Genomic DNA, 27,122 nt, shown 5'->3' with positions numbered 1-27,122 from the left:
CTTGGTAACCAATCATTATATACATTAGAGGACATACAGGCACTTGTTGTGTATCCTTTGTAACCCAATCACATGCAATACGAACTACCAGTGTATGCAAAACAACCAGCAATTACTTTAAAACATAGATTTTTGTGGTTTGAGACACTGAAATGAAATCAGACGTGCGCAATCTTTTATTAGAAATGACATACGACTTGTCGACATATGAGACCTCGAAAGCAGAAATTCAGAAAATAGCATTTTCAAACCGTTAAATGACGTTAGTACAAGTACAACACGGAAGGGTTAGGAACTATGAGCTCGATATCATTTCCCTTGCAAAGGTTTGATAGATGCTGGACATATGTGACAGTGTGCCAATGCACATTGATTGGTTGATGTGTAAGCTGCCGTAGGGTAGCCAACTGCGCCACCTATCGACCTTCCTGTGTATGTCCTTTTTTTCGCGTAAAGGTTACGAGCGGTCATACCTTACAATCAACCGAATGGTCACGCTGGTCATTAATTTAACACCCGCCGTAGGTATCCCATTGTCTTCGAGGAGGTAACAAACATCCTTTGATGTTCTGAGATTTCGTAGCAAACACTTGATCATTTTACAGCTCCACATCAGTGTTTATCCACGTAAATCTTGTCAGTTTATAATCCACTTCAAATGGGTTTATTGAGAAGTGGCGAATTCTATTGTTTCTCAATATTTGCATACAATGCCAAAGTGTGCTAAGGTCAGGTAGGTGTCACGAAATCTTCATGTGTGCGGTGTGAATTTAAAGTTGGTCTTCCTTAGTTTGGTACTTGTTGGGACGATAACGTTCTGAGTACAATAGGTTTAGAGGCCTTTGACTACCCCCACCCCTACCTTCAGCTAATATTTTTCTTCCACCCCAGCCTAAGGGACGAACCACGAATGATTGTAGATGGGTGTTTAAACTTTTCACACACTCTTCAAGTCCACGACGGTGATATGATCAAAAGATAATCACGAAGAAAAACTTTGAATAATCATCAACAACAGCAGACCCCCAGACGACAACACACACACACACACGTTTTCTTTCTTCTCAGGCGGCTTCACAAACTGATTTATCGATTTACACAATCCACGTGTTATTTCAAAGTTTATGGTCCTAATCCCAGATTATCCCCTTATCGGGTGAACAGTGATAGCCCCACTACCACACTGTTCTCGATAAGTAGAGATTAACTGGTTGCAACATAACAAGAATATCCACACATACATGGTACAGACCAGAAGAGAATCGAGAATGGTTTGCAAAGGTTTTCTGCTAGCAACGCTTGCTGTTGTACTTCTGCTCCTGTTTCAAGTAAGTCCATCTAAAGCTGGTGTTTCAAAGAGTCAATTATTCCAATCGCCATGCTCACATTTTACTTCGTATGGGATTCGAAATTGTACTGTTGTTGCCCTCTCCGACGAAAATGGGCAGATAATATTTCTTCGACTTAGTTAAGTCAGAGTTGTAAACGTACTTTGAATTGATTATAAAATGGACACTACCAGGTGAACATTGCATTTGATGTCCCTTTTGCTGAGCCTTCTATTTCTAGGCCCTATGTAACTACGTACTTTAAATCCCTATGGTGGTAAAATGCTAGTACTGTTTCCTTCGGTTGTCCGGATTGACTTAAACGTGTTTCCACGTTGAGGGCAATTGTTTCAGAACCGTCAGAAAATGAAATTGTTTCAGAATGATCATTCCATTGCCTGATATCGAACCTTGATAACGTTTACGATATTCTGACATATTGGATTGGATTGAAGGTGACGGGTGCCAAAAAAACAAGACGCCAGACCGACTGCGAAGGTGAGTGTTTTACTGTTTTCAACATAAAATGTGTATAAGACGTACGACTGGATATGGTATAAAGCGGCGTTGTTGAAAGTAGTACCCCGACCTCTAGCTCTCCATGTTATATGTACATGTACGTCGCAGCTGTAACTTTGAGATTGTCACTACTGTATCTTAGATAATACATTGCACGTTCAATAAGGTAAAAAAACTCTTAATGCGGGCAAGGCTACCAGTATTTCGTGTAGAGAAATATCTCAGTAGGGTTGGAAAAAGTCGTAGAAATCGGCCAATATAGGGCACATGTGTATAATCGGTAGGAGACTGAGCTCGCCATAGTCATCAATTGTCTCACCTGGGTCCCAGTTACTTACTTAGGCCCTTGGTCCCCGATAGAGTATAGGCCACCGATGCTATATTTCCTACATTCAAATCGTCTCTGTGCCTTCTTTTTACATCGACAATATCTACAACTTATTTGAGTTTGATCGAGAGGTCGGGAGCTATCTTCCCCCACGTGCATTTTGCGTGTGCGCCAGATTATGTTGTACGTTCTTTAATGATGTGTAGGAGAAAGTGGACGCTTCAAGCTCAGGCGTAGTTTTGTGTACAACTATGAAGCTGTGACGGAGACAACTCTGGCAGCGCAAGGAAGCCGCTTCTGGTCCAAGTTGTCTTGTAAATTACAGGTAAGACGTTGATTTGTTATGGCGCAAATATAATATCTAGTCAATGCTTCAAGTTATATCTAAAACCACGAACGCGAAGACATGGCATTGCTGGCATTTACAAGGTAACTTACAATGTGTGTATATCAGGAAGAAAAGACAACAATGTTCATTATATGCATGGCGATGGTAGTGTTAATTTAGGGAGGTGGATTTTAGTCATGGATGAATAAGGGTTTAGAACAAAAACAAAATCGTTCGAAAAAAACTGTGAATAACTAACTTAAAGTTAATGCTAGATCTAGTTATTACATTTCAATATTACATATTCAATCATTAGATTTTGTATGCAAACGCAGATAAACTACCCGGCAGGATGCTTGCTGTCCATGTCCGTCAGTGACTGTACCTTCTCCTCGGTGGAAAGGGAGACCAAGCCGGCCACAGGTGACTGGCGACCCCTGCCACACTCAGACGAGCTCGCGCGGGAGCTGGAGAAATACCCACTCTACTTCCGACAGGTAGAAACCGCGATGCGCGATGAAAATTTGTATTGTGTGTGGAAGGGGGATGAGAAAGATTGTAAGTAGTTAAAATGAACAATGGAAGATTAAGAAAAGAAATCGAAAAGCAGGGAAGCTTGCCAGCCTACCAAATTAATTCCCAGCGTCGTGTGTGTTTAAAGAACAAAGCATGTGTGGATTCGTACATAAAAATCATTTTCATACCTACGTATATATACAGTCTCTCTCTCTCTCTTTCTCTCTATCTCTACATATATACATCTCTCTCTCTCTCTGTCACTCTCCCTCTCTCTAGAGAGAGAGAGGAGCAAAAAGAGCCTCTCTCCCATCTCTTTCTCTCATTACAATTTCAAGACATTTCTGTGACCCACACTGCCAAGTTGAAGAAAAAAAAATAGAAGACTAGTTAGTATAGATCAACACTCTTCGCTTCATTCACACTATGGTATCTATTTTTCCTCAGGAGAATGGTCTCATCACCAGACTGTACCCACTTGCTGATGACTCCGCCTATCTTGTCAACATCAAGAGAGGAATGCTGTCCCCCTTACAGCTGCGGGTAACGGACGGATACGTGCCGGACTCTCAGTCACACAGGTAATGCTTCGGTCAAAATTTAGTTAACAGATGCATGCGGAGGAAGGAGAAGGATGGGCTCCACCTTCCAATACCGTGCCCAAGGCATAGTGTATTAACAGCCCACTGGCCATACGGCTAGAAAAAGGCTATGGGGCCTCTAACTTTTTTTCCAATTGGTCAATATCATATCATGCGTCTCGCTAAAGATTACAGAAGACCCCTTGACCATGCTGTCCCTTCATCGAAATTGTATGTGTACAAATGCTCTATAAAAAGCTATTTTCATGCACAAAACATCTTCCCAGAACTTTCCAAGTTATAGATACATCCACACAAATAGTTTAAGATGTCTGCTCTCTCCATCTATAGCTACCTAGGTGCACATGGCCGCTGTACCGCTGACTACAGCGTGACAGAGCGCGGGGCGGCCTCTGACACTCCCATCAAGATGACGGTCAGCAAGAACCTGGCTCAATGTGTCCAGCCCACATCGGACGAGGAAAACGTAAGAAGTGCCAAAATAGCTTTTTTAAAACTGAATGCAGAGCCTAGTAGACCACTTCTTGGCACTGAACCACTAGTAACTCTCACTGTAGCAGCATCCCTCCTCCTCTAGTCAGAAATCTCAAGCTTAGGTAAGCTCGACTTACTGACCTAACAGTTGAAGCTGGAGTTCTTTTCGCTGTAATAGCTAATAATGTACTTTTATACTTCATCTCTTCGTAATTTCCATGCACCTCTCGAAGGACTTAAGTCACGTTTTTGCCGTGAGTCTGTTTTCTAGTGTCTGCAGTTTCCACGCACACTACAGTTTCTGTATGCTCCGTCAAAAATCTACTTATGTTTTGGTCACATTTCCAATCCGGACCCGGCGGGGCTGTTCATCGAAACGAAAAATAAAGTTTTCTTGCCAAGAAACATGCACAAATCATGACTAATTATCTTTAAGTTTTAAGTGTTTTGTTCTCTTCTATATCCTACTTTTCGTTCCCACATACTGCCCGGCCGGGCCCCGGTTTGGAAATGTGTTCTAGGCATTACTGATTGCTTACTACTAAGGTTAGATTTTCTATTTCAATAATTTGACGGATGGTTGTCAAATCAAATGTGATATTCGACGAGCGCCCCCTGTTGTAACTATCCGTTCAGAGCATCCCTAACGGGGCGACGCAGGAGTGCGAGTACACGCTCAAATCGTCCGGCTCGGGCATGATGGATCACGTGACGTGTCGGGAAACGTTCCCAGCTCGTCCCCAGGATGGTGATGATGCCAGAACTTCAGTCATCGTCCAAAAACACAGACTCGTGCATGTCAAGTCACTGCCGAGCTCAGTTACCATAAACCTCGGTGGGTGAAAATTCATTCATAAGATACCTCTATTTTGGCCACTTCATCTTCTTCAGGTCAAAATGTCTGGTAGATATATACAGCCGTTAACTTCTGCGACAAAATAAGTAACGTTAGATATGTTTTGATAAAGCTCTCCATGCTGTCAGAGATAGAATGATATTCTACGATTGAAGAGTCATATGTCTTATATTCAGGAATAGTATTCTTGCAAGTTGCTTACCAATACTAACTGCTAACCTTCCCTAATTGATAATATCCGTTGCCTTGCAGATGGAACAAGGATATCGGACCTGGCCTATGAAGAGGGAGGAGGAACCCCATGTAAGAATTCTGCTATATGTATTTAAACTTTAATATGAAGAAGAATTTACCATAACTCCGGTACAAGAATTGCAACTCACGCACCAAACTTTCGACCAGTCCTCTGGCTTTCTTCAGGATAACTGAGGACTCAATTGGACCCGGAAGTATTACGTCATCACCGTACCTTGTCCAAGGTGGTTGGAAGTCGGTACCGGCCCCCGTCTTTGTCCAAGAAAGGTTTATGGGCCTTGATGTATATAGCTCTTGCGTCGCAATTCTTTTGTTGGAGTCAAGTTAGATCCTTATTCATATTGTTATATTCATGTTGTTACGACGTCTACATCTCCTCGCGACGCCCCCCACCCCAAACACAAGCGGAAGGATAAAGTAAAGTAAGTAATGTACCAGCACTGAAGGACTTCATGTCAACTTAAGTTTATATGATGCGTTTGCGCAAAGATTCTCATGCCTTGTTGAAATGAATCTTGGAAAATGACGATAAAGGGGTAAAGCTTATTTTCCTTTTTTTTTTACAGACGAGGAAGCACTAGATTCTCTCGGAGAAGAATACTCAGACGAAGGTATGTTGAAGTATAAAATTATATTACGTCCTACTTTCTGTACCAGTAATTTGCTTATGTCTATCCCTAGATCATCGGGGTGTTATCTTGAGCCTGTTACATTGACTTATTTGCATGAACGATGAGTGCAATTTTAGATAACTATTTCTGTATACATTCTGATATAGATATCTGTTTTGCCTTGTGTCTATTGTTGTATAGTTTATCAGGGTTGCCCTGATGAGAGGTAGTAAACAATCACTGAGAGATCTGCAACCATGTGAAAGAAAACTTACATAACTAACAATTTATACTGTAAATGAATTTTAATTGTGTTTAAACTTTTGCTAAACTATTTGCTCCTAGAGTGTCGTGTGAAAGTCGGGATTGAATCGGGCTTTATCCTGGACACTCAGCTGTCTGCGTCATCCTCGCACGACAACTCGACAGGCCCCGAAAATGCCCGAATCGGTATGCCATCGGCTTGGGTCCCCGCCGAGCAGAATAAAAGACAATGGTTTCAGGTAGGAACTTCTTCTGCTGTCATTTTTCAATGAAGAAGAAAATAGCCTGAACGTCGTGAAAAGTAAGGCATGCGAAAATAAATGGGATAGAAAAAGAAACGTCACCATACTACGGTATACGTTTTACTGTACCTTGGTGCTGCTTGTAATCTCATACAGAGTGACTTTCTGAATACATTGCTATATCAGGCCCATTCGTATATCTTACAGCCTGGCTAAATCGCGCTCCTAGCGGCCGGCCCGACTAGTTGCTGGTCGGTTACCATAGTAATTCCTATACTGGCTTCCTATTGGTGACTCTAGGAAAGGGATTGCACGGCTTGTGGCTTTTATGCGTCCTTGGTTCATTGATCCCAGCCAGCGAGAGATTGTGTAAACACGGGTTCTATTCGAATCCATTGTTCCTTCTTATGCAGCACTTGTACTAAACATTTTTTCTTAAATTTACATATTGATTGGCGATGTACCATTGTATTGATGCCTTCTCATGCTGGGAAAATGGAGAACACTTGCTAACGCAGGGAAGGAAGCAAAGTCATCACCATGACAACATAGATAGAACCGCACACAGTACGCAAGCGCCACATACGTTGCCATGGTGATGTGATGTTTTTACCATCACGTTATCCATAATTCCGTATTCTGTGAAAAAGGATATATGGAATGATCAATGACTTTTATTACGTCACAGGTGGACTTCCGGAAACGCCGAGTCCTGACGGGAGTCACCACTCAGGGACTTGGTAACTCCAACCAATGGGTGACAAGGTACAAACTAGAGCATCGGAAAGACGACACCGCTGATTGGACCACAGTGACAGAGGAGGACGGCCAGGAAACGGTACCAATACCAACCTTGTTTACGGTTCCGTCATTTTCCAAACCGGGACAGCTTTCGGGAGCGAAAAGTATAATATAAAAGACAAATGAAGCACATAGAATGCAAAAAATTTGTTAAAATCTTTGATAAACAATTTTGTTTACGTCCTCGCAAACATCCCGGTCGGGACCCGGTGAGGAAATGTGACTGTATTATTAGAGTGATAGAAGAAACAGAACAAAGTATGTGCAACCTTTCGTCAAAGATAGAAATATATTATGTATTATTAAAGTATTTTGTAGTCTCCTTTATCAGATCTACAAAAATAACGCACACTTAAATGCTGATAACGCAATACTTTCTACGCTGCTTTGATTTCGTTCGGTGACTACGTCAATGTTTCTTGCTACGGAGCCATTGCCATCAAGGCATTCATAACATGGATCTATACAATGTAACATGATTGAAAATAATTAAATTTGAAGAAAAAAAGCCTGGAAGTGGAACTATTTTTCATTTCAGATTTTTGAGGGGAACTCAGACGACAGCACCCCCGTGACGCGGTATCTGTCTCAGCGCATTAATACACAGTTCGTGCGCATCCGGCCTGAACGGTGGCACGGTGGGATCGCTCTGCGACTGGAGATCCTGGCTTGTCCTAGAGGTAATAAATAATGTGCTGTCTGATCCGTAGTATTTTGAAAAATTATGATAACTTGTTTGTGTTTCGTTATTTTATTAATAGTCAATTCTACTAGTGAATTAATGAGATAGCCTTCCTTCAACTCAATGTTTCACTAATAGACATATCTGTACCATTTTCCCCCATTTTTAGATAATTTGATAAGTAAAGAGTTAAGAACCTTCTAACTCATTTTCACTAATGGACCTCATTTACTGGCTTTGTATGGATGCCTCTTATTGGTGATTTAATGACTTAAGACCTTTCTAACTCATTCACTTTGTCTGGTAGAGCGCATCTATAGGCTTTGTACTGATGCCTATCTTAGTGAATCAATGAGATAGCGCCCCTCTAACTATCGGTTTTGCTTCATCTCTTTATAGCGTTTTCTGATGATGATTAATGCCTTAAAGTGTTAGCCAGTTATGTAAATGGCCTTTATTTTACCTAGACACAAACTGCACAGAAGCCTTTGCTGGAGGAATGCAGACCTGTTACGTCAGGCGGGACGAAGAGGCAGCCGCTACTACAGAGAACAATGATGACAAAGGAGGCGATGACTTCTGCAGGTACATTTTTCGTGTCTTAACGCTTAAATATCTTTACTCATGCATTAGTTCAGTTACCAACAGTGGCCTACTCACCCACTCACCCACTGCCCGACTCACTCACGCACTCAAACATTCAGTCAGTCAGTCAAATCCCCCTTCTCTCCCAGGCCACTGGTTACTGTTCCAGGTTGTCCTACTAATAAACCTGATTCTCTTTCGTTCCTAATTGAGAGACCAAAGTAATGAGGGTATTTTCTGGACCATTTCGCCCGATTTATTTCTTCATATGTACGCTGTGTGTTCTGGATGGCAGGACCGAGAAGTGGTTGTACGACTGCTTTGAGGACGCCCTGCGTGGATCCAACTGCCCGGACGACCAGGAAGTGGAACTGAGGAACAAGTACATCTCCACTGGTGCCGAGCTGGTGGAGATGATGTGTGCCGAGCCGACTGAGGACGAGGACTAGCACGTTCGATCAAGTGCAGTAGCATAGGAAGGCACTGGCATAATTCTAAGGATTACATCTCCGGGCGTCCTAGAATTGATGTGAGCGTGAGAAAAATGTTTGACAAGATGAACTAGAAAATATGTCTGGATTTTCAAAACAACAGATTCACGAAAACCATAACCATTTCATTGAGGTATGATCGACCTTCAAATTTTGCCCGTTCAGCAATTAATCAAATCCATACCCCGATGTATTTCATCGTTGTTTATCAAATGTTTGTATGTATGTATTCAATGCAATAAACGACTCAATAGCAGAAATATAGTCTCCGTGCTTTATTGTCTTAGTATCATGACACACATATTTGTATGTTCACATAAAACTTATTTTCATTGTGGCACAAGCAGAATCCGATGTAAACTGTCTCCATACAATGCTCACAAGTTTCGTTTTCAGATAGGCCTTTTCAGATAGGCCAAGTTTTTTTTTGTGCTGAAGGTTTATGTAGTGTAGCTTAAAATCGAAACGACATTTTTTCAGCATTACTACCTGTTAAGTATTAAAAGAAAGACTAATTTATAAAATGATAGGGCAAGTTACCACTATTTACACGTAGGTGCAATATCAAACTCAAATATTCATCATATGTCATGCTAAAACGAGTGGAAAAATGTGAAATTCATAATAGCTTCTGTATATCACAACATGTACAAAAGTATTCTGTTCGTAGTTTTCACTTTGCTGTTATAATGATAACAAAATGATCTTATTGCAATTAAAACATATGACAATCATCGGCAATCAGAATGAAAGTTGTTAGAAATTGTATTTAATGCTTTATTTGAGCATCCAATGTCTTGACGATGAAATCCCCCTCAATTCTCCGTTTGGTTTTTGTCACATTCTGTAAAAAAAGAAGTTTCAAACATCAACTGAAGGAAGAGTTACATAGGCAATGTTATTGGAATAAAACATGTTCACGTGAAAAAATAGTGTGTGGAGCTATTACATTTGTATTGAACTGTACTGCAAAATCAATACTATTTTTGCATCATAATGAACCATTGCATGCATTATCGTCAATGCCAAACTAGTGCAGTTGATATAAAACATTGAGCCACGTCAATACAAACAAAGACTATCTAGTTGCTTGTATTGTCTACCCTGACACCTGAAGAGGTTTACTGAAATTAGTGAATATCGTTACCTGGGAGGCTATTGCCGTGGGACCATTGTCCGTTAGCGCGGCAGGTGGAAGTTGCCGGCCCAAGAAGCTCGTACTCAGGTGGACACACGAACCGCACCATGCTCCCTGCTATCAGCTGGGACCCGAGGACCCGAATTCGACCTTCATGTTTCGGCAGCTGGGGACAGTCTGCCTCTGTAATACAAAACAAACGAATCATAGAATACAACATAGACTTTCTGACACTTATGACCCCCTCCTGCAAAAGTGGTGTGTTCCTGGCGTCACTACTGGAGAATGAAGGGTCTTTCATTATTTGAACAAGGACTACGGAGTTCGTCTGAGAATTTAGAGGGGTAAGTTCCTATAGTTTTACTTCCACTGTTGGATGTAAAGTGCTAGCATTTTTCTATAATGTATCATAAAATACGTTTGTTTTACTTGAACCGCTGTGTTTCAAGATTCTTTTAGTTTTTAAATCTCTATATATGTGTATGTGTGGCAGTTAAAAGAAATTCACCTCATGATTAAAAATAGAGATTGCCTGATGATACTGACAACTAAGTAACAAAACGCAGAACGTTAGACTTAAACAAACTAACAAATGAACATGTAGTTTTATGGCTGATTTCTTCTATGGCCTTTTAGCATTACATTTAGCAATGTGATTCAATTATTTCATCAATTCCTTAATTATAAGAAACGTACTTTTACAGACGGGTTGTTCTCCACTCCAAACGCCATTTAATTGACAGGTCCTTTCTCCGTCACCTGCCACCATGGCGTATCCCTCGTTACAGTAGTACTCCACGGAATGACCCGATCCTAGCCGAGCTCCGTTCTTCAGCTGCTTCGGCATTCCACAGTCGTGTACTTATATAGATAATAAATACATCAACTACGTATAAGTAACAGTTTTACATGTAAGTACACGATTTTATACTATGATGGCCAATTGGTACTAGAACAATTCTGTAACTAAGAAATAGCAATGGATAATTCTTCAAGAGCCAAACCTTTTGGACAGAAAAGATAATACCATGCATACAATTGTGGTTGGCAGCTGCCTGATGTCCACATTGTATTGTAACTCTTGCAATTCCAATAAAGTCAACATGCATAAAATTGCTGCTCTCTTGTATGAAGTACTGTTTCTCACCTATACACCTCGGGAGTGACCCTCCCCAGTGACCGGTCATGTCACACCGCAGCTCGGGGTTCCCCAGTACGCGGTACCCGTCGTTACACACCACACGTCCTACCGTACCGTCTGTAGGAGACACCTCAAAGATGCCGTGTTCAACATCAGGAAGATTACTACAGGAGCGAGCTGTGAAATGACAGAAACATTGTAAGGTTCAGTAGATGCAGCCAACACTGAATGAACCATATGAGACCCCAATGGAAATGATATTAGGAGAAGTAGGAAATTAGGAAAATGCCTTTTCTGTAACAACTTCCTGTTCATAATCAGGCTGTGAAGTGTATTGGATGGTAAAAGTGTGATAACATTTATTTCTCCATTTCTGCCAAATACGGATAACACACCGAAATACTTAATAAAAAACATGGCATGATTTAGCCGGACTTAAATCGCGCTGCGAGCAGTCGGGCTTACAGTTGCCACTCCGGCCAGCGAGAAATTGTGTAAGCACAGGCTAGTCGTAACTGGACAATGACAAAGCTAGATGTATCACTTCATGTGACTCTTTCTGTATCTCAAATCTCAATAGAATGTCGGCCTTTTCTGCATTTAACATACATAATACTTTATTTTGTCACTGCAGTAAGTGGTAAGACATTACAATTAGACGATACTAATGTTCTCAAGCCAATCGAGACCAAGGTTACAGACAAAGGACAAGAACTCAAAGCAGAGGACCAGTTCAAGTGGGTAAGCTCCATATCGTTATACTGAGGAGGAACGAACAGTTGCAGCCGTATCTCATTCTCAAGTTGTACACAGCAGGCATAACTTCACTGACACAAAATGGATAAAAAGAAACAAAAGTCTCATTGCTGAACGTAGACAACAACAACACGCATTTGTGGGGTCAATCTTCAACATAGACCCATAACAGTTAAAGTCAATAGGTTCTTCCCTCGAGTGAAACATGGTGATCTACAGTACGGTGGATTCTTTTTGTGTCACCTGCTTGATTTCAGTTAGGATCCGTGATATTTCTTTGTACGTATTGTTAGTTACTTTGTTTTGTGTCTGAATTATTATCTATGTTACTTTTGGAGCAATAGAAAGAGTGACCACTACTATTCCAACTCCCTTCATGTTAGAAGTAGGTTAGTTTGGTTAACTCATTCTTGTGTCAACAGTCTTGGAAGCAACTCTATAACATTTGAAACTTCTAAAAAACAGTACGGTGGACAGAGAGACAAACACTTGTTCCAACCTGTGACACAGCGGTATGTCACTTCCAAGTACTTCTGGGTACCGACACAAGGGTCGCCGAAGACTCCGTTTTTAGCCGGTACCGTGCATCGCTGTGAACCTTGGCAGGCGTCCCTCACTATGGACAGGCTGTTGGCTGCTCGGCAGTTTGTGACGCATTTGCTACAGCGACAGGCGTGCGAAGTGGACGTCCGGCCGTAGTTGGCATCATCGATCAAGAGAGTTTCTCCCGCAGGGCAAGACAACTGCAAGGTCTTCCTCTCGCAGGCGGAGACTGTTTCTGTATCAGTGTTTACGGAAGTATTTCCGTGTCAAAATAACGTTTATGATGAAATTGTTCATCACAGTAGATTCTGCTCAGCGCGGGGAAGTAGAACGTTGTTTTGCCGGCCACAAAGTCGTTATCAAATGTCAAAAGAGTAACGGTGCTTTGGTTTTACCATGATATTGGAGACACATGATCATGAATACAAGTCAGATACATAATTTGATACAGATTCTTGGACATAGACGATAATGTCGTGCAACCTACCCGACATAATTTCGTAGACTTCGTTCGCCCATCCCCCTCCCTCCCCGTCCGCTGCACAGTTGGTAGCCGGGCCATACTTCTGGTACGTGTCCCTCGCTGTTGCTGACGAGGCGCACCATCCACTGTGTTGGATGGCAAAAACACGGAAACCCCTGTCCTTGGCTACTTGGTAGCATTTCTCAATGGGATCCTGACGCCTTCTGTACTGCCCATCCAGACGAGGATCTTTCCCCTCAAGTGGCGGAATGGCGCGATTTCCCTTGTCTTTCCAGCAGCCAAGGCTTCTGTATTTACCTAGCTGTCCCTTTGTACCGGCTAAGATGTTAGAAAATAGAAACCCTTACGAGATGAACTTCAACATGGACTCCTCTTTACATAGAGTTGAAAACAAGTGTGAAGATATAGTAGAAGACTAACAACTACATTGCTTTTTCCGCCTTAACTACTATGCGGCCTTCTTCGGCCATTAACTAACAGCTTGGATAAGTGAATGGTTGAAGAAAAGTATTACAAAGTCTGACAGTTTAAGAGAATTAGCCATGGAAATTGAGTTTTAGATGTATATATGTCAATGACAGGTATGTTATTCACGTTACCTTGGCACATCTTGCCATCAGGAAGTAAAGTATACCCGGGGTGGCAGGCGCACTGGAAGGACCCAAGTGTGTTGATGCAGAGTTGAGAACAATCTGCCGTACCAGTTTCACATTCATCAATGTCTAAAGGGGAATAAAAACACGTATTTCAACAACTTAGCAAACACATCATATATATATGCAAAAGCATACCTATGCTTTGTTACATTTTTGTCGTATCTATTCAGGAAATGGTGCGTATAAAGTTTAGGTGTTATATTCCTTACAGACACACGATTATGTTTGTCTTGAATTCCAAACTACTTTTCCAGGCATTATCTTATGTACCTTTGCCGAACATCTAGACACCTTTGGTGAACATTAATTGGTTTCAAACTGGCGGGTAATAGGTACTGGATGTGGAATTGTGACAGAATGCACCACGCTTTAAGTGATTAACAACTAAATAAGAATACATAGGAAAATAGATATGATTCGGTATATGATTCGGTCACAAAGCGTGAAGTATTTACATATTTACAGACAGATTTATGTCAAATATTCACAATGCGGTTCCAAACACAAAGGAGTGTAAAATATAAATACTTGACGCTTTGTGACCGCATCTGAACTGTGAGCAGCGACACCTGTCCTGCAATACAATGTGAACCAGCCAGAATAGATATGATTGTAAGTAAATATGATATCTAACCTTGACAAGATCTGCCGTCTTCACTCAAAACAAGTCCTGTTGGACATCTGCATTCATAGCTGCCCTCCAGGTTGACGCAGTCGTGGCTACAGCCGCCATTTTGTAGTTGTTGGCCGTCCCTCAGTTCGATACCGGCGCATTCATCGACATCTTAGGACGTAAACAGAAAAGCGTGTTATAATACGAGATGTTGATTCTCATTGAAGAAGGCCAGTCATGTATATGTTCAAATATTTCAACCACAAAGACTCTACTGCAAATGGTGATAGGCTCTTGTCTCTTCCATGCTTCACTTCTGAGTAACGAACTAGACAATCATTTGTTGCATATTCTGCGTTTGGCGTTCTAATGCGTAACTCTGATATCGACCCCTTACATGTTCAAAGATGTGTATAATAATGAGGCATGTGAAAGTGCTTTTAATTCTAATAACGATCATTTCACATTTGGTTCTCGGAAGAAGTCAGAGAGTCAATGCCAACATAACTTGGCAGTTGGCAACGTAACGTTACCTATCTCACATTCTCATTCCGAAAAGCTTATGGGTATTGTATGATGAGCGATCAGAACGTACCTACGCAGGACTTCTGGTCAGCACCAAGGACGTATCCAGGGTAACATGAGCACACCCGCGAACCGGGAGTGTTGATGCAGTTGTGATCACAGCCGCCATTTCTTGTAGCACATTCGTTTTCATCTGTGTAGAAGTAGCAACATAGCATAGATAGGACATGCGAAAGTATGAATACATTCAATGAAATAAAAAGTACTTGTAAAATGTGCATAAAGGCATAAAGGGCTAAAGTATGTTCCTTTGCAATAAACTTTTATTCAAATGATTTGTTCCTGTACGTTTCTCTATGTTTAGTAGAACTAAAAAATATAACATGTTTGTTTGCTAGTTAGAAAGCTGGGAAAGTTACACATTGTCCACTTATTTGGTAAGATTTGGTTACATGGATTTCAAGGACACGTTTGCCAGGGCGCCTTCAGTAACTTACCTATGCAATGGACCTCGTTGTATAGCTCGAACCCTTTCTTGCATTTACATTTGTATCCAGAGCCTCTGTCATGGCACCTGTGATCACACGGAGCGTTGTTCGGGCCGCACTTGTTGATGTCTGTTGGAAAGGTATAGACAAATCATGCTATTAATATTTATAGGTCATAGAGTGAATCAGCGCATCTGAGTAAAACTGAACGATATTCATTTTTCACCACAATGGACGGGGGTGGGGGGTTGTGGTGCGCACAACAGATCAAAAGTGTTCATGCCACAAGTCACAGGTAGTGATGTCATGCCTGTAATAGGTGACAGAATCGTCGGATGGAAGATGCAAGTAGAGGATCACCATGCTGTGGAACCTTTGCCACATTTGTAAGTGCACAACGATGGTATGTGCTGTGCATGATTCCAGTTATGGCGGCCATTTTGGAAATTTTCCGCGGTCATTGCACCAAAACGAAGATAGCCTGGCATCATGTTAGAGGGGCCAAGCTACCTTTGGCCTTCATACATTAAAGTATGACACAATCATGTCAGGCTAGCCTCGTTTTGGTGCAATGACCCCGGATGAACCCAGAAAATCCAAAATGGCCGCCGTAACTGGAATCAAGCATATCGCCCACCTGTTTGACAGACATTCTATAGGCAAACAATTGAAATCAATTAGATCGTACATAGTCGTGATTGATAAAACGTAAGGACAGAATAGCCTACCTGTTTGACAGTTTATCCCACTATATCCTGGTGCACAGAGACAGGTGAAAGTGTTGATGTGATCAACACACGACCCTCCGTTCATGCAGGGCCAGGGGTTAGATGCACACTCATTCACGTCTGCTAGAGATGGCTTCCCTGTGAAAGTGATGAATTGAAGGTTACGTTGGTACAGGTTATTGATGAAAATTGTGCCGTTCTTTTTTAAATATAAAGATGTGAATACTGCCAGGCATGCCGAATTGGCCGTAGGCCCTTTGTAAAAAGGGGGCTTTTTAGTAGGCTGGTAAGAATAAAAAGCTTCTTACACCGGGTATATTTACGATTAGGAAGGTGCGGGTGTAACATACCAACGCCTTATTTTGATTGGTACTAGATCTAGTATCAAGACAAATGAATCCTTCTCACCAGCACAGAAAGCTGACCCCTGTCTGACTTCAAGGCCTTCAGAAGCTGCTCTGAAATCCGGCCAGGCTCGGACGTTTCCGGAGTCGTCCGTGCAGTGACGCGACATCACTGAGATCTGTGCTTCCGTCAGGGCGTGGTCCCACACGTTTAACCTGTCATTACACAATTTACTATTATTGACCAGTTCATAGACATTGGTTATAATGAACGTAGTGTATGATCATGTGCGGAAACTCAAACAGTTAATAATTTGATAGTAGATGCATTTAATTTACCTTTGTTGCATGAAATATACTAGTATACTGAAAATAAATTTTTATCGAGGTTTGGTTATTAGGATGTACACGCCACAATTTATAGAAAACTGAAAGAAATAGGTCAATAGAACAACTCTTCAATCAATGACTATTGAAAACACGTAAAACACGTATTTTCGGTGTCTGCTAGGTACATCTGGATCACGGAATAACATAATTCTTCACAGTCAAGTATTTTCTCGATTAAAAACACTAATTCTTAATCTAAACCCAAACCTACAAACCTGCTAAGCTCCCCCTTGAACGATTCCTTGCTGTCGAATCCTCCGAGGATCTCATCCTGGTCTTGCCCCAGGACTATCGTCCCTCCGCCGGGAATGAGCCGTCCTCCGCCGCCCTCGGAACCTCCGGCGACCCGCTTACCGTCCACGTAGAAAGTCCACTGTTCCTCCGCGGAGCCTGAATCCGTAAAAAACAGATTTAGGATAAAAAATAATCTTATGTCATCAATCCATCAGGAATTGCTAGGTTGATGTTTGCACTTGCAGTTGCCAATGAATGAACAAATTTCACATATATCTCAAAAGCTTTGACAGTATTGATGACAGAGTGGCCATTCCAAATGTGCATAACCTTATGATCTGTTTGTTTTGTTTGCACTATATTTAGTGAAAGTATACTTCGGCCTAATACGTTGCTATAATCTTAACAACAATAACATTTGTTTCGACTCTATTTCGAAAACACATTCACGATATTCTAGTATCAATGGGCATCCCTGTGTTGAAGAAGGGAACAGTGCAACAATCTACACGATGCAAGCCAGCCAGAAGCCTTTGCGTCTCACCAGTTGCCGGTACTTGGCAGATAAACCGGTAGCGAAGCGTACACGGGACGTCGTTCCACTTGTCCTTTATTGAGGGGTGAGCAGCGTAAACCGCACAATCTTCGTTCCCTGCGTTGTTCGGTTCCCCCTCAGCCCAACTTGAGAAGTCTCCTATGGGCCTGTTGTTACTCCATCGCCAAGCTCCTTCCTTTGCTTTATCGCTAAGGCCGATCCAATATCGGACTCCAGGATTCAGTGCATTTTTCAGTGTAATGAGGAAGGTGTTGAGTGAACTGTCCTGCGGCATGGCCAAGGTCCCGCCGGCTGACGTACAGACTGCCTCTGACTCGGCGTAGTCCTTCTCAGTGTCGTAAGCCTTATAGCATGCACCTCTAAAGGGTTGATATCCGGCAGGACACTGTAGAACTGGGGGAGACATTGGTCATTCTGTAGCCCTTATTTCACTGTCGTCGTCAAGCTGGTCCGTGCAGCTATGGGTATTGTTATCGTGCTCAGCAAACTTTGTTGACAAGGTGACTGTTAGAGTAGGAATGAATCTAAAAACATATCTTCAAAATTTTTTTGAAAATACTATTCGAAGGAAAACATATACATCTATAGCTAGCTGTGGGTTTTGCTTGTGAACCAGGTTGAACAGAACGATGGGGGTAAACTTTGTTTATCAAAATGCTGCTCTGATTAGCTTAGTTTATAGCCACATCAATAGCTTATTGGCTTACATTATTTGACACCTGCTTTCTTTTATGGATATTCCAAGGTAGTACAAAATACTGGACACATGACGTTTATGAAGTGGTCATCTCACCCGTAGCAGGTTTTTGGCAGATGAATCTGTAGCGGAGAGAGCATGGCACGTCGTTCCACCTGTCCCGTACTGATGGGTGAGCGGCGTAAACAACGCAGTCTTCGTTCCCGGCATTATTCGGCTCCCCGTCTGCCCAACTGGAGAAGGGGCCCAGTGGTCTTCCATCAGTCCAACTCCACGTTCCCTCCTTCTCTCTATCCGTTAGTCCTATCCAGTACCTAACGTTCCGGTTTAGTGAAGACCTTAGCTTGATCAGGAAACTGTTAACAGACTGGTCCCGCGGCATTGCCAGAGTGCCACCATCCTCTTCACACACAGCTTTCGACGCGAAGTAGTCCTTTTCACTGTCGAACACCTTGTAGCAGACGTCTCTGAACAGTTGATAACCAGCGGGGCACTGCAAAACTGACCGAGACATGCACGCGCAGCGTGATTGTAACTCAGTATTTGGCGGAAGAAGTGCGTCTTACAAGTCACTGATGACTTGTTCCCTTTTGTACAAGATACCATGTAGATAACGTCTTCTGTTTGTAAATTTGTTATTGAGATTCTTGAGATATGCTTTAATCACTTTCTGTTGTGCTTTGGTGTCTCGAACAACATTAACCAGTTTGCCGCGATGGTAATAAACATGGTAGCCTGCTACGGTGGGAATTTGGTCAACACATGTGGTGTTTCAAGTAGTAGCTATAGTTAACACTTTTAACAGTAGTAGCATCAATTAATTCTGACTTGAAAATGATCTAAGATCGGGATAAAGTTGGGAACTTGGCTCATGTGTATGCTGAGAACTAAGAGGAGTTACGACAAAAAACGAAACCGATACACACTTACCCAAAGACCACGTAAAAGCGTAATGGTGCCACGCCTCGTCCTCTACTGAAGCGGTGGTCGTGATCTTCTCTCCGTTGATCATGAACAGGAACTCGTTAAAGTTGTCCACCTCAATAACAAGAGCGTTGTCTTGGACCACGCCATTCTAATGCGAAACATCATTGAAACCAAATCAGAGCTAAAGCATTACGTGGTTTGAATCAGTACATTACTTGTCCTTCGGTAAAATTGATAGATATTTCTATTATTTTATTCACATATCTTTTGTGACTATTAGGCAAAAAGCACAATTTGCTTTTATACAGCCTTCTACTAAAGGCATTGATAGATATTGAAGACCAGATAGAAGTGAGAAAAATACAGGTCTACATAGGAATGCATTTTTTTTTGCACATTTGTTAGCCGCCAAATACCGGTATCGTTGTAGCAACCACATCTAAGGACTCATGCACTAATATTGATAGCAATTAAGCATGCAGGATTTACTCACTTCTTCTGCTGCGTAGGAGAAGACGTATTTGTGGCCCTTCTTGTCCTGAGCCATCTTCATCCAGAAGGCAACTGTCACAGCCGGAAGATCTCGATCTATTTTACCAGAGGTGAACTCGGACAACATTCCCTTGGGGAATTTCAGGTCAAAATCTGCAGAAAGCTCTGAGGGAGAGAGAGGAACAAACGTGGCTTTCATCAAGTCATGTTGGAAGGACATCTTACCAGAACGGAATTTATCTAAATCACTGGTATTTCATTCTTCCAGAAAAGTCAACTCAAAATAAAAAGACGTAATCTAGTGCCAAAGAAGTCCCCCTACTGGACTGACCATTTACCTCATCTTTAGCTCTATGGAAAACAATAAACGAAATGTGTCAACATAGCAATTATGTCATTACCACACTCCAAATCAAATCGAAACATGCTTACCGTCTTCACAGTGTGTCCCTCCGAACCCCGGTGCACAGTGACACTGATATGAGTTGATCTTGTCCTCACAGTACGCACGGTTCAGACAGGGGTTTGACGCGCACTCGTTGACATTCAGTTCACAGTTGTAGCCGACAAACCCAGGTGTGCACTGGCAGGTGTACCTTCCAACCTCATCCGTGCACCTGGCAAAAGGCGGAACTACGTCAAAATGGGAACTCTTCACAACACTGTGACGGCTGGTGCTTCAATGAAAGATAGGTATTAATATTGTAACCCCCAGGAATGCATCCAACTTGAAAACCTACCCTTACATACCTATGTTGAAGGGCCATGCTTTATTTCATGTACCTCTCACCCTAAAATGATTTTTGAAATATGCTCACTTTCCGCCATTCTGACAGGGTTGTGCCTCACAGTCGTTGATGTCGACCTCGCAGTACTTGCCAGTGTAGCCGTCCTGACAGAGGCACTGGAAACTGTCCACCAGATCCACACACACAGCGGTGTCGTTACACGGGCTGTCACTACAATCGTCAATGTTGACTTCACAGAACGCACCGCTGTATCCATCCGCGCACAGGCACAGGAAGTCGTTGTCCTGTCAAGGGGATACATCCGTTTCTTACACTCTTACTTTAAGTATCATTAGCCGTGTGTAATACTGTACCATTTCCCTGTTATCAAGCCCAAAATCACGCCCCTTTTCGTTAAATATTATGGTTTCTCTCCCTTTCGAAGGCGAAAGTGTTCCATCATTGTCGTAATTGAACGCACTAAGATTGACCACATCTAAAACATTTAAGACAGTAATATCTGTGTGCTATTATCACCATTTATTGATGGTATGAGTCTAGTATGTACAAATACCTCATCAACGCAAGTTGCTCCATTCAAACACGGCGAAGGCGCACACTCATCGATGTTGACGTCACACCGTTCACCAGTCCAACCGGAAGCGCAAACGCACTCATACCCGGCAACTGTCGTGATGTACAAAAGAGTCAAATAACACGAAAAGATAACGATAACGCTTAGTGAAATAACGGGTTCCTTTTGATATCATTGTTCCCATTGAAGCTAGAGCCATGTACGTTATCACATGGGCACATCTAGAACGTTATGATGAAGCAAACTGTGAAATTCGGAAGCTTATTACTATGGATCATACCTCTATCCAAACAGGTGGCTAAGGAGTAACATGGCATCGACGCGCACTCATCCACATTGACGTCACACATGTCACCTTCAAACCCAGCTGGACACAAGCAGATGAACTCTGACCCCTGCATGGTGCACGATCCGCCATTTTGGCAAGGCGAGGACTGGCAGTAGTCAAGCTCTGGAGAAGATGACGACACAAAGGCAATGTTTTTACCGGTTGTCTTTCGATCGTCTCGGTTCAACGGATACCGTTTCTTATCAAGAGAACACAGGACAGGTAAGCTTACTTGATTGATTAAACGTCTGACAATGTAGCTGCAAATAATCTCTGTTGTCTGAGTTGTGTTACAAATATTTCTTTCTCGACTTTGAGACTACCGTAGTGACAATGTCGCAACAACTAATCTTATCCAGTTGTGTTACATTGCATTTACAATATTTGATAAGCTCTTTCACCATTTCTAGTGCACATTTGCAACAACATGAAATGTATCCCTAAGACATAAGCAAAACACGTTCAGACATTGGTATGCAAATTGAGACAATGGTCGACACGAGAACTGTTTACAACTTGTCAGCGGGCTACTATTGGAGTAGATGATGATTGTACAGATAACGCATAAAATTCAGGTCTAACATAGAAACGTACTCACCAACACAGTCGCTTGAGGCCTCCGACCCCACGGCATCTGTACCCGTGCCCAGTGGACATGACAAACATTCGGTTTGACCATGTGCGGATTGGAACGTCCCGACTGGACACAGGTCACACGGGTCTGTACCGGTCCGGGAGTAGCTACCAGGTACGCACAACCCTGCAAACAATAATGTCGCTATTATAAACACAAACATTTTGTATTGTATAAACATACTAATGAAAATGTATGGGTACAGGACCCAGTGGTCGACTTCAGTCCGTACATGTTCAGCCTCACAGCCATCTTACAAATGACAAATCCAATCAACTGAATGTTCTAGCGAAATATGTGGTTCTTACTGCTGCAGTCCTCCCTGTCCACAGTGCCTACATCTCCTGTTGTTGTGCCCTCCTCACACGGGATACACTCAGTGGCTCCCTGTTGGTTCTGATACGTGCCCTTTGGGCAGAACATGCAGGACTCTAATCCCGTGTCTGAAATCGTCCCCGGCTGACACTGGCCTGTAGGAAGTTGTGACAGACAGTCAGGATGAAAGTATTCGTGACGAAGGCGCCAAAGATTCATGAACATAATTGAAAGTTACTTCGGTTTCCTATACAGTATTTAGAAAAACGTTTATAGCGTGAATTGTTGAATATCTGATTTGATAGATATCATTGCTGCACTGACAAGACTCTCATTCATGGTAAACAAAACTATCAAATTGAATGTATTTGTAAAGTCAAGGTGACATTGCATAAAACAGTCGAGTCCGGAAACGTCTTTTAACAATCAGGAACACAAACAACTGAAACATTCTATCTCTTTGATGTAATGAGATATTGGTCTTACTCCTGCAGTCTGTAGCGTTCTTGCTGTTGTTGCCTGCAGTGAAGAATCCAGGTTCACACTGGATACACTCGGTCTGTCCTTCTTCGTCCTGATAGGAGCCCACCGGACAGACGTCACATGTGGCCTCGCCACTGACGTCGGTGTAGTATGTACCAACAGGGCAGTCAACTGGATAGAGAAGCATTAAAATATAGTAATGTAAGTGGCCTTTGTCACACACATTCCTGTCAATTATTGTCATGTTTTCCTAATGATAAGTCAGGGAACAACATTATGTGTGTTGATGGATCGCCATACGCGTCCTCACAATATGACGTTCTAAGATCATGACAATGGAGTTCTGGACAGATTGCCAGTACTCACGTACTATATGTATGAGATGGTAGAGAAATCACAAATCAACAACAGTAACTAACTCTCTTAAACCGAACCGTTAGGATCCTTTATTGTCCATTACCATCTTCTTGACCAACTCATTAAAGATGGGCAGGTTGGAGCTGGGCTTGGTGCTGCTCAAGTCCTACCTACCCCTACTCCACAAGGAGGCGGGGTTCGGGGCAGAAGATCTACACAAGTCTCGGACCTAGTCCCGTGCTCTCGCGAGACTAGTTCGCTCCGTGAACAAGATGTAAAAATATCTGATATTTGGAGGTATGTATCTAAAACTGTCACTGATGGAAGAATATTGTACATGTAGTAACTGGGCAGGTTGATGTCTTGACAGCTATAATGTTAGACTTCCCATGTTGATATTATTATGGTGCCATCTATATACATAAAAAGTTAACTCGGACTACTATTTCCTCATCACGTCCAACTTACCACAGAGATTTTCCTCCAGAACCTTTCCTCTGTCACAGCTGAGAACCGCCTCCGTGTCCAGGTCTGTTATTCCAATGTCCTCTCCGTCTGACCCACTCACCCTGGCAAGGGCCAGCATCTGGCCCCTCCGCCTTCCGCCAGCCATCACTGACATGTCACTCAGCTGCCCTGTCTGGTAACAACGTTGTACACGTCAGTAGAATAGAGACAAAGGAGTGTTAGGGCGCGGTCGCAAAGGTCGTGCAATCATCGAACGATTTTGATGCCATAGGATTTCCAGGCAGGCCGAGACAAAACCAACTACCGACATGGAATCCAAAACAGCGTTTTGAGTACCAAGACAGTTGAACTTTGTAGGAGACGTCTTTGCAGGAGACGATTTTGTCCCCCAAAGTGCCCGAAGTTAGCGATCGTACGTCGATCGCACGACATATGAGACCACGTCCTTATATCCCCCTCACATTAGGCGAAAATCGACCGGACGACGAGTCTGCGAGCTCTAAGTTACGAAGAGGCATGACCCTGACGGGAAGGGTTTCTGCCATTTATGCGTCGGCATCAGGTACTAAGTGCAATGGCCGAGTGGGTAGAGTGTTCGCCTTGCATGCGGTAGGTCGTGAGTTCGATCCCCGGCCAAGTCATACCTACTTTAAAAATGGTACATGCTGCTTTCTCTGCTTAGCACTCGGCACTAATGAGAAAGAGTGGAAGTTATGGAAGTTAAACACACATCACTACCAGCGGATCAGCCCCCTGCTGTAGTGGCTTGCACATGTGTGGCCCAAGGGCTACTCGAAATGGAGATGGGCGCCACCCTAAGCATCTGCACAGATGTACGGACAACTTTAGCTTAGACTCGTCGTCCTATCGATTCTCGCTACATGTGAAGGGGGTATTAATGATCAGTCACAAGTATACCAACATTTTGAACCCAACATTGCAGTTGCCAGTTTAGTCATTTCAAGTACTTCATGATTTAAGTACAGGTTGTACTCCCATTGCTGAAAACGTTAAATTTTTCATAGCACTTTTTGACGTTTTATACGACCTTTATATGTTAATTTGTACACCGTTATCTCACACAATTCATCTTCTGCCTAAGGCACATCTGACGTCACAGTATTCTCTGTCCTGTCAGACGCACCTCTAGAGGTGCCAAAGGAAAACGTTGAACCCAACAGGATGTTCTCCGTCGAGGAGCATTCGTGAAACGTCACAAAGTGTTCTGCAAATGATTTTTTCAAACACAGGACTACAGCCTGTATTTACATGGATAATGAACTTCTGTAAATAGATTCACTCAATAGTATATTTGATTAAAAGTTAATGGTCAACAGGAGTTGATTGTCAACAAGAAGAGGACAAAGAGGGGACGTTCAACCTACCCGAACATCTTCCTTCGCCGCCTTCACAATTTCATTCATGTCATCCTTCAGTTGTCTCATTTTCTTCTTAACCTCCGTTGTCTCTCCCTGTACAGGATCTGCGTTCTGTGAAAAGTGAGTCAAAAGATTAAATTTATCATTGAATTAACAAGCTTTACAATAGCGAGTTCTTTTATACGTTTTTGAGTGCCTTTTATTCTGTATCTATTTCTGTATAGCCGGTATAACCGCCCTTCGGCGTAACACACTAGCTTCGCATGCATTCGATGCGGCAGCAGCTGGTTATATTACACTGAATGACCCGTAACACCTAACTTTTGCACATCTATATGCAGGCGTTCTTTAAAACTATCCAGAGAAGACACTTGTTAATAGTCTCATCAGATTGATTCGTCAATGAATAAAGGGACTCATTTCACACAGCCACTGCTTTATTTCCATCGGCTTCATTTAAATAAAACAGTGGTTGTGTAAAGAGTATATTATCCAGCAACTTCAAATTTCATCCCTAATTGCATCTTCTATTAGAAGTAAAACAAAAGAGAAATATAGTTGCATAATGTGGCAATCGTCTTATAACAGACTTATGGCTCTCATGTCATGTAGTCTAATTATTTGACTGTTGGGACACCACAGAGGATCTGACAAGCAGCTTTCTCCACCCACATATATAGGTGCTTCAGATACGCACCTTGTACTGTGCCTTGATGAAAAGACGGATGGTGATAAGTCTACCGCGTCTCTTCACCGACCGTCTCTTCCTGGAAGGACCATCCAGTCCTCCGTCTTCCTCTGGATTCCAGTCCACCACGATGTCTTCGTCCTTCTCCCCACAGAACACAGCCACGTTGTCCACACTACAATTGACGTTTCCTGTTGAAAACGAAGACATTGTATCCAAAATGCACGTTCAGGCAACGCTTGCAGGTACAAACACAAACACACACACACACACACACACGGCATATACATTATCAGTCAGGGCAAGATAAATCTCTTCACAATATTCATTTTTGTAATGGCACCCAATAAACATATGACAAATAATCCTATGACATCCACACCAATGTTGCTACCTGCAGATGAATTATTTGGGTTACTAGTATTTGTAATCATGGTTTTGACTCACCCACACACCCACCAAACCTCCCGAAAACCGTGCTGTTGAAGAGGTCGATAAAGTTTTGTTTGATCTGCTTCTGGGTCTCCTCATCCTCACAGTCACCGACGTAGTACTGGAACTCGATTCCTTTGGAGTATCCTGGAATTCGCTTCACTGAAGACGACAAAAATGTGGTTTAGCCTTGTGTGTCTCTTTCAGCACATGGCGAAATCATCTAACTTGGACGTTTACTCTATAAGGCCATGTTGACTTGATTATATGCATGACATCCTAGCGCGTATCAATTTTCGGCCGTTTGCCCAAAAAACTGTAAATTGTACAAAGCAGCGGCAAAATGAGCAAATATATGCCGTAGATAAATTAAGGAAACTTACGCGGATGTCATAGAATATTCAAAGGTTAAAGAAGATGTGAAAGGACAAAAATGAAGAATATTGTTTAGTATAGCAATTCTGTGTACTAGCAAATTTGCTTAACCTTCCTGACCACTAAATTTCATAGTAAAAAGCACTCATATGTTGGTCAAATTTTCTTTGCTGTCATTCATATTATCAAATGGACATGGCCTAATCTAAATTTAGTAGAATACAGATGATACATACGTGAGCAATCTGGCCATTTGGTCTCTTTGCCGGGGGGGTCTGTTCTCCATTGCCCAGACGAACCACAGACATACATGCGGGCGGGTTCGGTGTAGAAATCAAATCTTTCCTCGCACTGTACGCTGCAGAACTGGCCGTAAAGCCAACGGTCGCATGAGAGAGCGCCGTTGATTGGTGGATCTTGGTGGGGGCACCTTGTGGCTGAAATACATAAAAGAACGTATGAATTTATATCTTTATCTGATTTAGTCTTAACCCTTAATCGACAAACCATTGTGTAATCTAACATGTAAATTCATGTCTTTATTGAATCTTAACTGTTAATCGACAAACCTTTGTTAATCTATCTGAAGACTTTTTTTGTTTATTCGTATTCTACCCTTAAACCTAGTTTCATACATTTACTATCGTTTGCTTAGCAGCATTACTTAGTTCACATACACATGGAAATATATACTTAAACAGACGTAAACTAGGCATTTACATCGGGAAAAGGCATGGTGCTTTATC

The 27,122-nt window shown here is 42.3% G+C and overlaps 2 protein-coding genes across 5 annotated transcripts in view; one reads left to right on the top strand and one right to left on the bottom strand.

Annotated features, from left to right (window-relative positions):
* The first annotated feature begins 1,168 nt into the window (after positions 1–1,168).
* LOC118431105 lies at positions 1,169–9,142 on the top strand. Its single transcript, XM_035842218.1, has 14 exons — positions 1,169–1,328; positions 1,784–1,826; positions 2,382–2,500; positions 2,839–3,000; positions 3,467–3,600; positions 3,952–4,087; positions 4,732–4,930; positions 5,204–5,254; positions 5,773–5,817; positions 6,163–6,320; positions 7,012–7,161; positions 7,663–7,804; positions 8,274–8,391; positions 8,687–9,142. Exons 1-14 carry the CDS (start codon positions 1,242–1,244, stop codon positions 8,838–8,840), a joined length of 1,698 nt encoding a protein of 565 aa, XP_035698111.1. The 5' UTR covers positions 1,169–1,241; the 3' UTR covers positions 8,841–9,142.
* LOC118431091 (sushi, von Willebrand factor type A, EGF and pentraxin domain-containing protein 1-like) overlaps positions 9,143–27,122 on the bottom strand; it is a 29,583-nt gene continuing 11,603 nt past the window's right edge. Inside the window, exons 14-42 of one of the 4 annotated variants that reach the window (XM_035842174.1) lie at positions 26,613–26,813; positions 26,017–26,163; positions 25,579–25,760; positions 24,888–24,992; positions 23,503–23,674; positions 22,681–22,848; positions 22,188–22,349; positions 21,844–22,005; positions 21,198–21,368; positions 20,897–21,009; positions 20,413–20,627; positions 20,027–20,211; positions 19,596–19,759; positions 19,106–19,250; positions 18,272–18,676; positions 17,467–17,871; positions 16,904–17,078; positions 16,363–16,514; positions 15,955–16,092; positions 15,236–15,355; positions 14,809–14,931; positions 14,235–14,384; positions 13,544–13,666; positions 12,948–13,262; positions 12,417–12,695; positions 11,168–11,338; positions 10,717–10,881; positions 10,030–10,203; positions 9,143–9,726 (exon numbers count right to left, since the gene is read on the bottom strand). In XM_035842174.1, the coding sequence (XP_035698067.1) occupies positions 9,698–9,726; positions 10,030–10,203; positions 10,717–10,881; positions 11,168–11,338; positions 12,417–12,695; positions 12,948–13,262; positions 13,544–13,666; positions 14,235–14,384; positions 14,809–14,931; positions 15,236–15,355; positions 15,955–16,092; positions 16,363–16,514; positions 16,904–17,078; positions 17,467–17,871; positions 18,272–18,676; positions 19,106–19,250; positions 19,596–19,759; positions 20,027–20,211; positions 20,413–20,627; positions 20,897–21,009; positions 21,198–21,368; positions 21,844–22,005; positions 22,188–22,349; positions 22,681–22,848; positions 23,503–23,674; positions 24,888–24,992; positions 25,579–25,760; positions 26,017–26,163; positions 26,613–26,813 (5,216 nt within the window). In that variant the 3' untranslated portion in view covers positions 9,143–9,697. The remainder of the gene's footprint in view (positions 9,727–10,029; positions 10,204–10,716; positions 10,882–11,167; positions 11,339–12,416; positions 12,696–12,947; positions 13,263–13,543; positions 13,667–14,234; positions 14,385–14,808; positions 14,932–15,235; positions 15,356–15,954; positions 16,093–16,362; positions 16,515–16,903; positions 17,079–17,466; positions 17,872–18,271; positions 18,677–19,105; positions 19,251–19,595; positions 19,760–20,026; positions 20,212–20,412; positions 20,628–20,896; positions 21,010–21,197; positions 21,369–21,843; positions 22,006–22,187; positions 22,350–22,680; positions 22,849–23,502; positions 23,675–24,887; positions 24,993–25,578; positions 25,761–26,016; positions 26,164–26,612; positions 26,814–27,122) is intronic. The other 3 variants (XM_035842175.1, XM_035842176.1, XM_035842177.1) reach the window with 3 other exon arrangements.

This window comes from Branchiostoma floridae, chromosome 14 (assembly GCF_000003815.2).
Source record: "Branchiostoma floridae strain S238N-H82 chromosome 14, Bfl_VNyyK, whole genome shotgun sequence".
Lineage (NCBI taxonomy): Eukaryota > Metazoa > Chordata > Leptocardii > Amphioxiformes > Branchiostomatidae > Branchiostoma > Branchiostoma floridae.
Note: the sequence above shows the minus strand (reverse complement) of the source record. Positions and strands in the feature narration are given on the sequence as shown.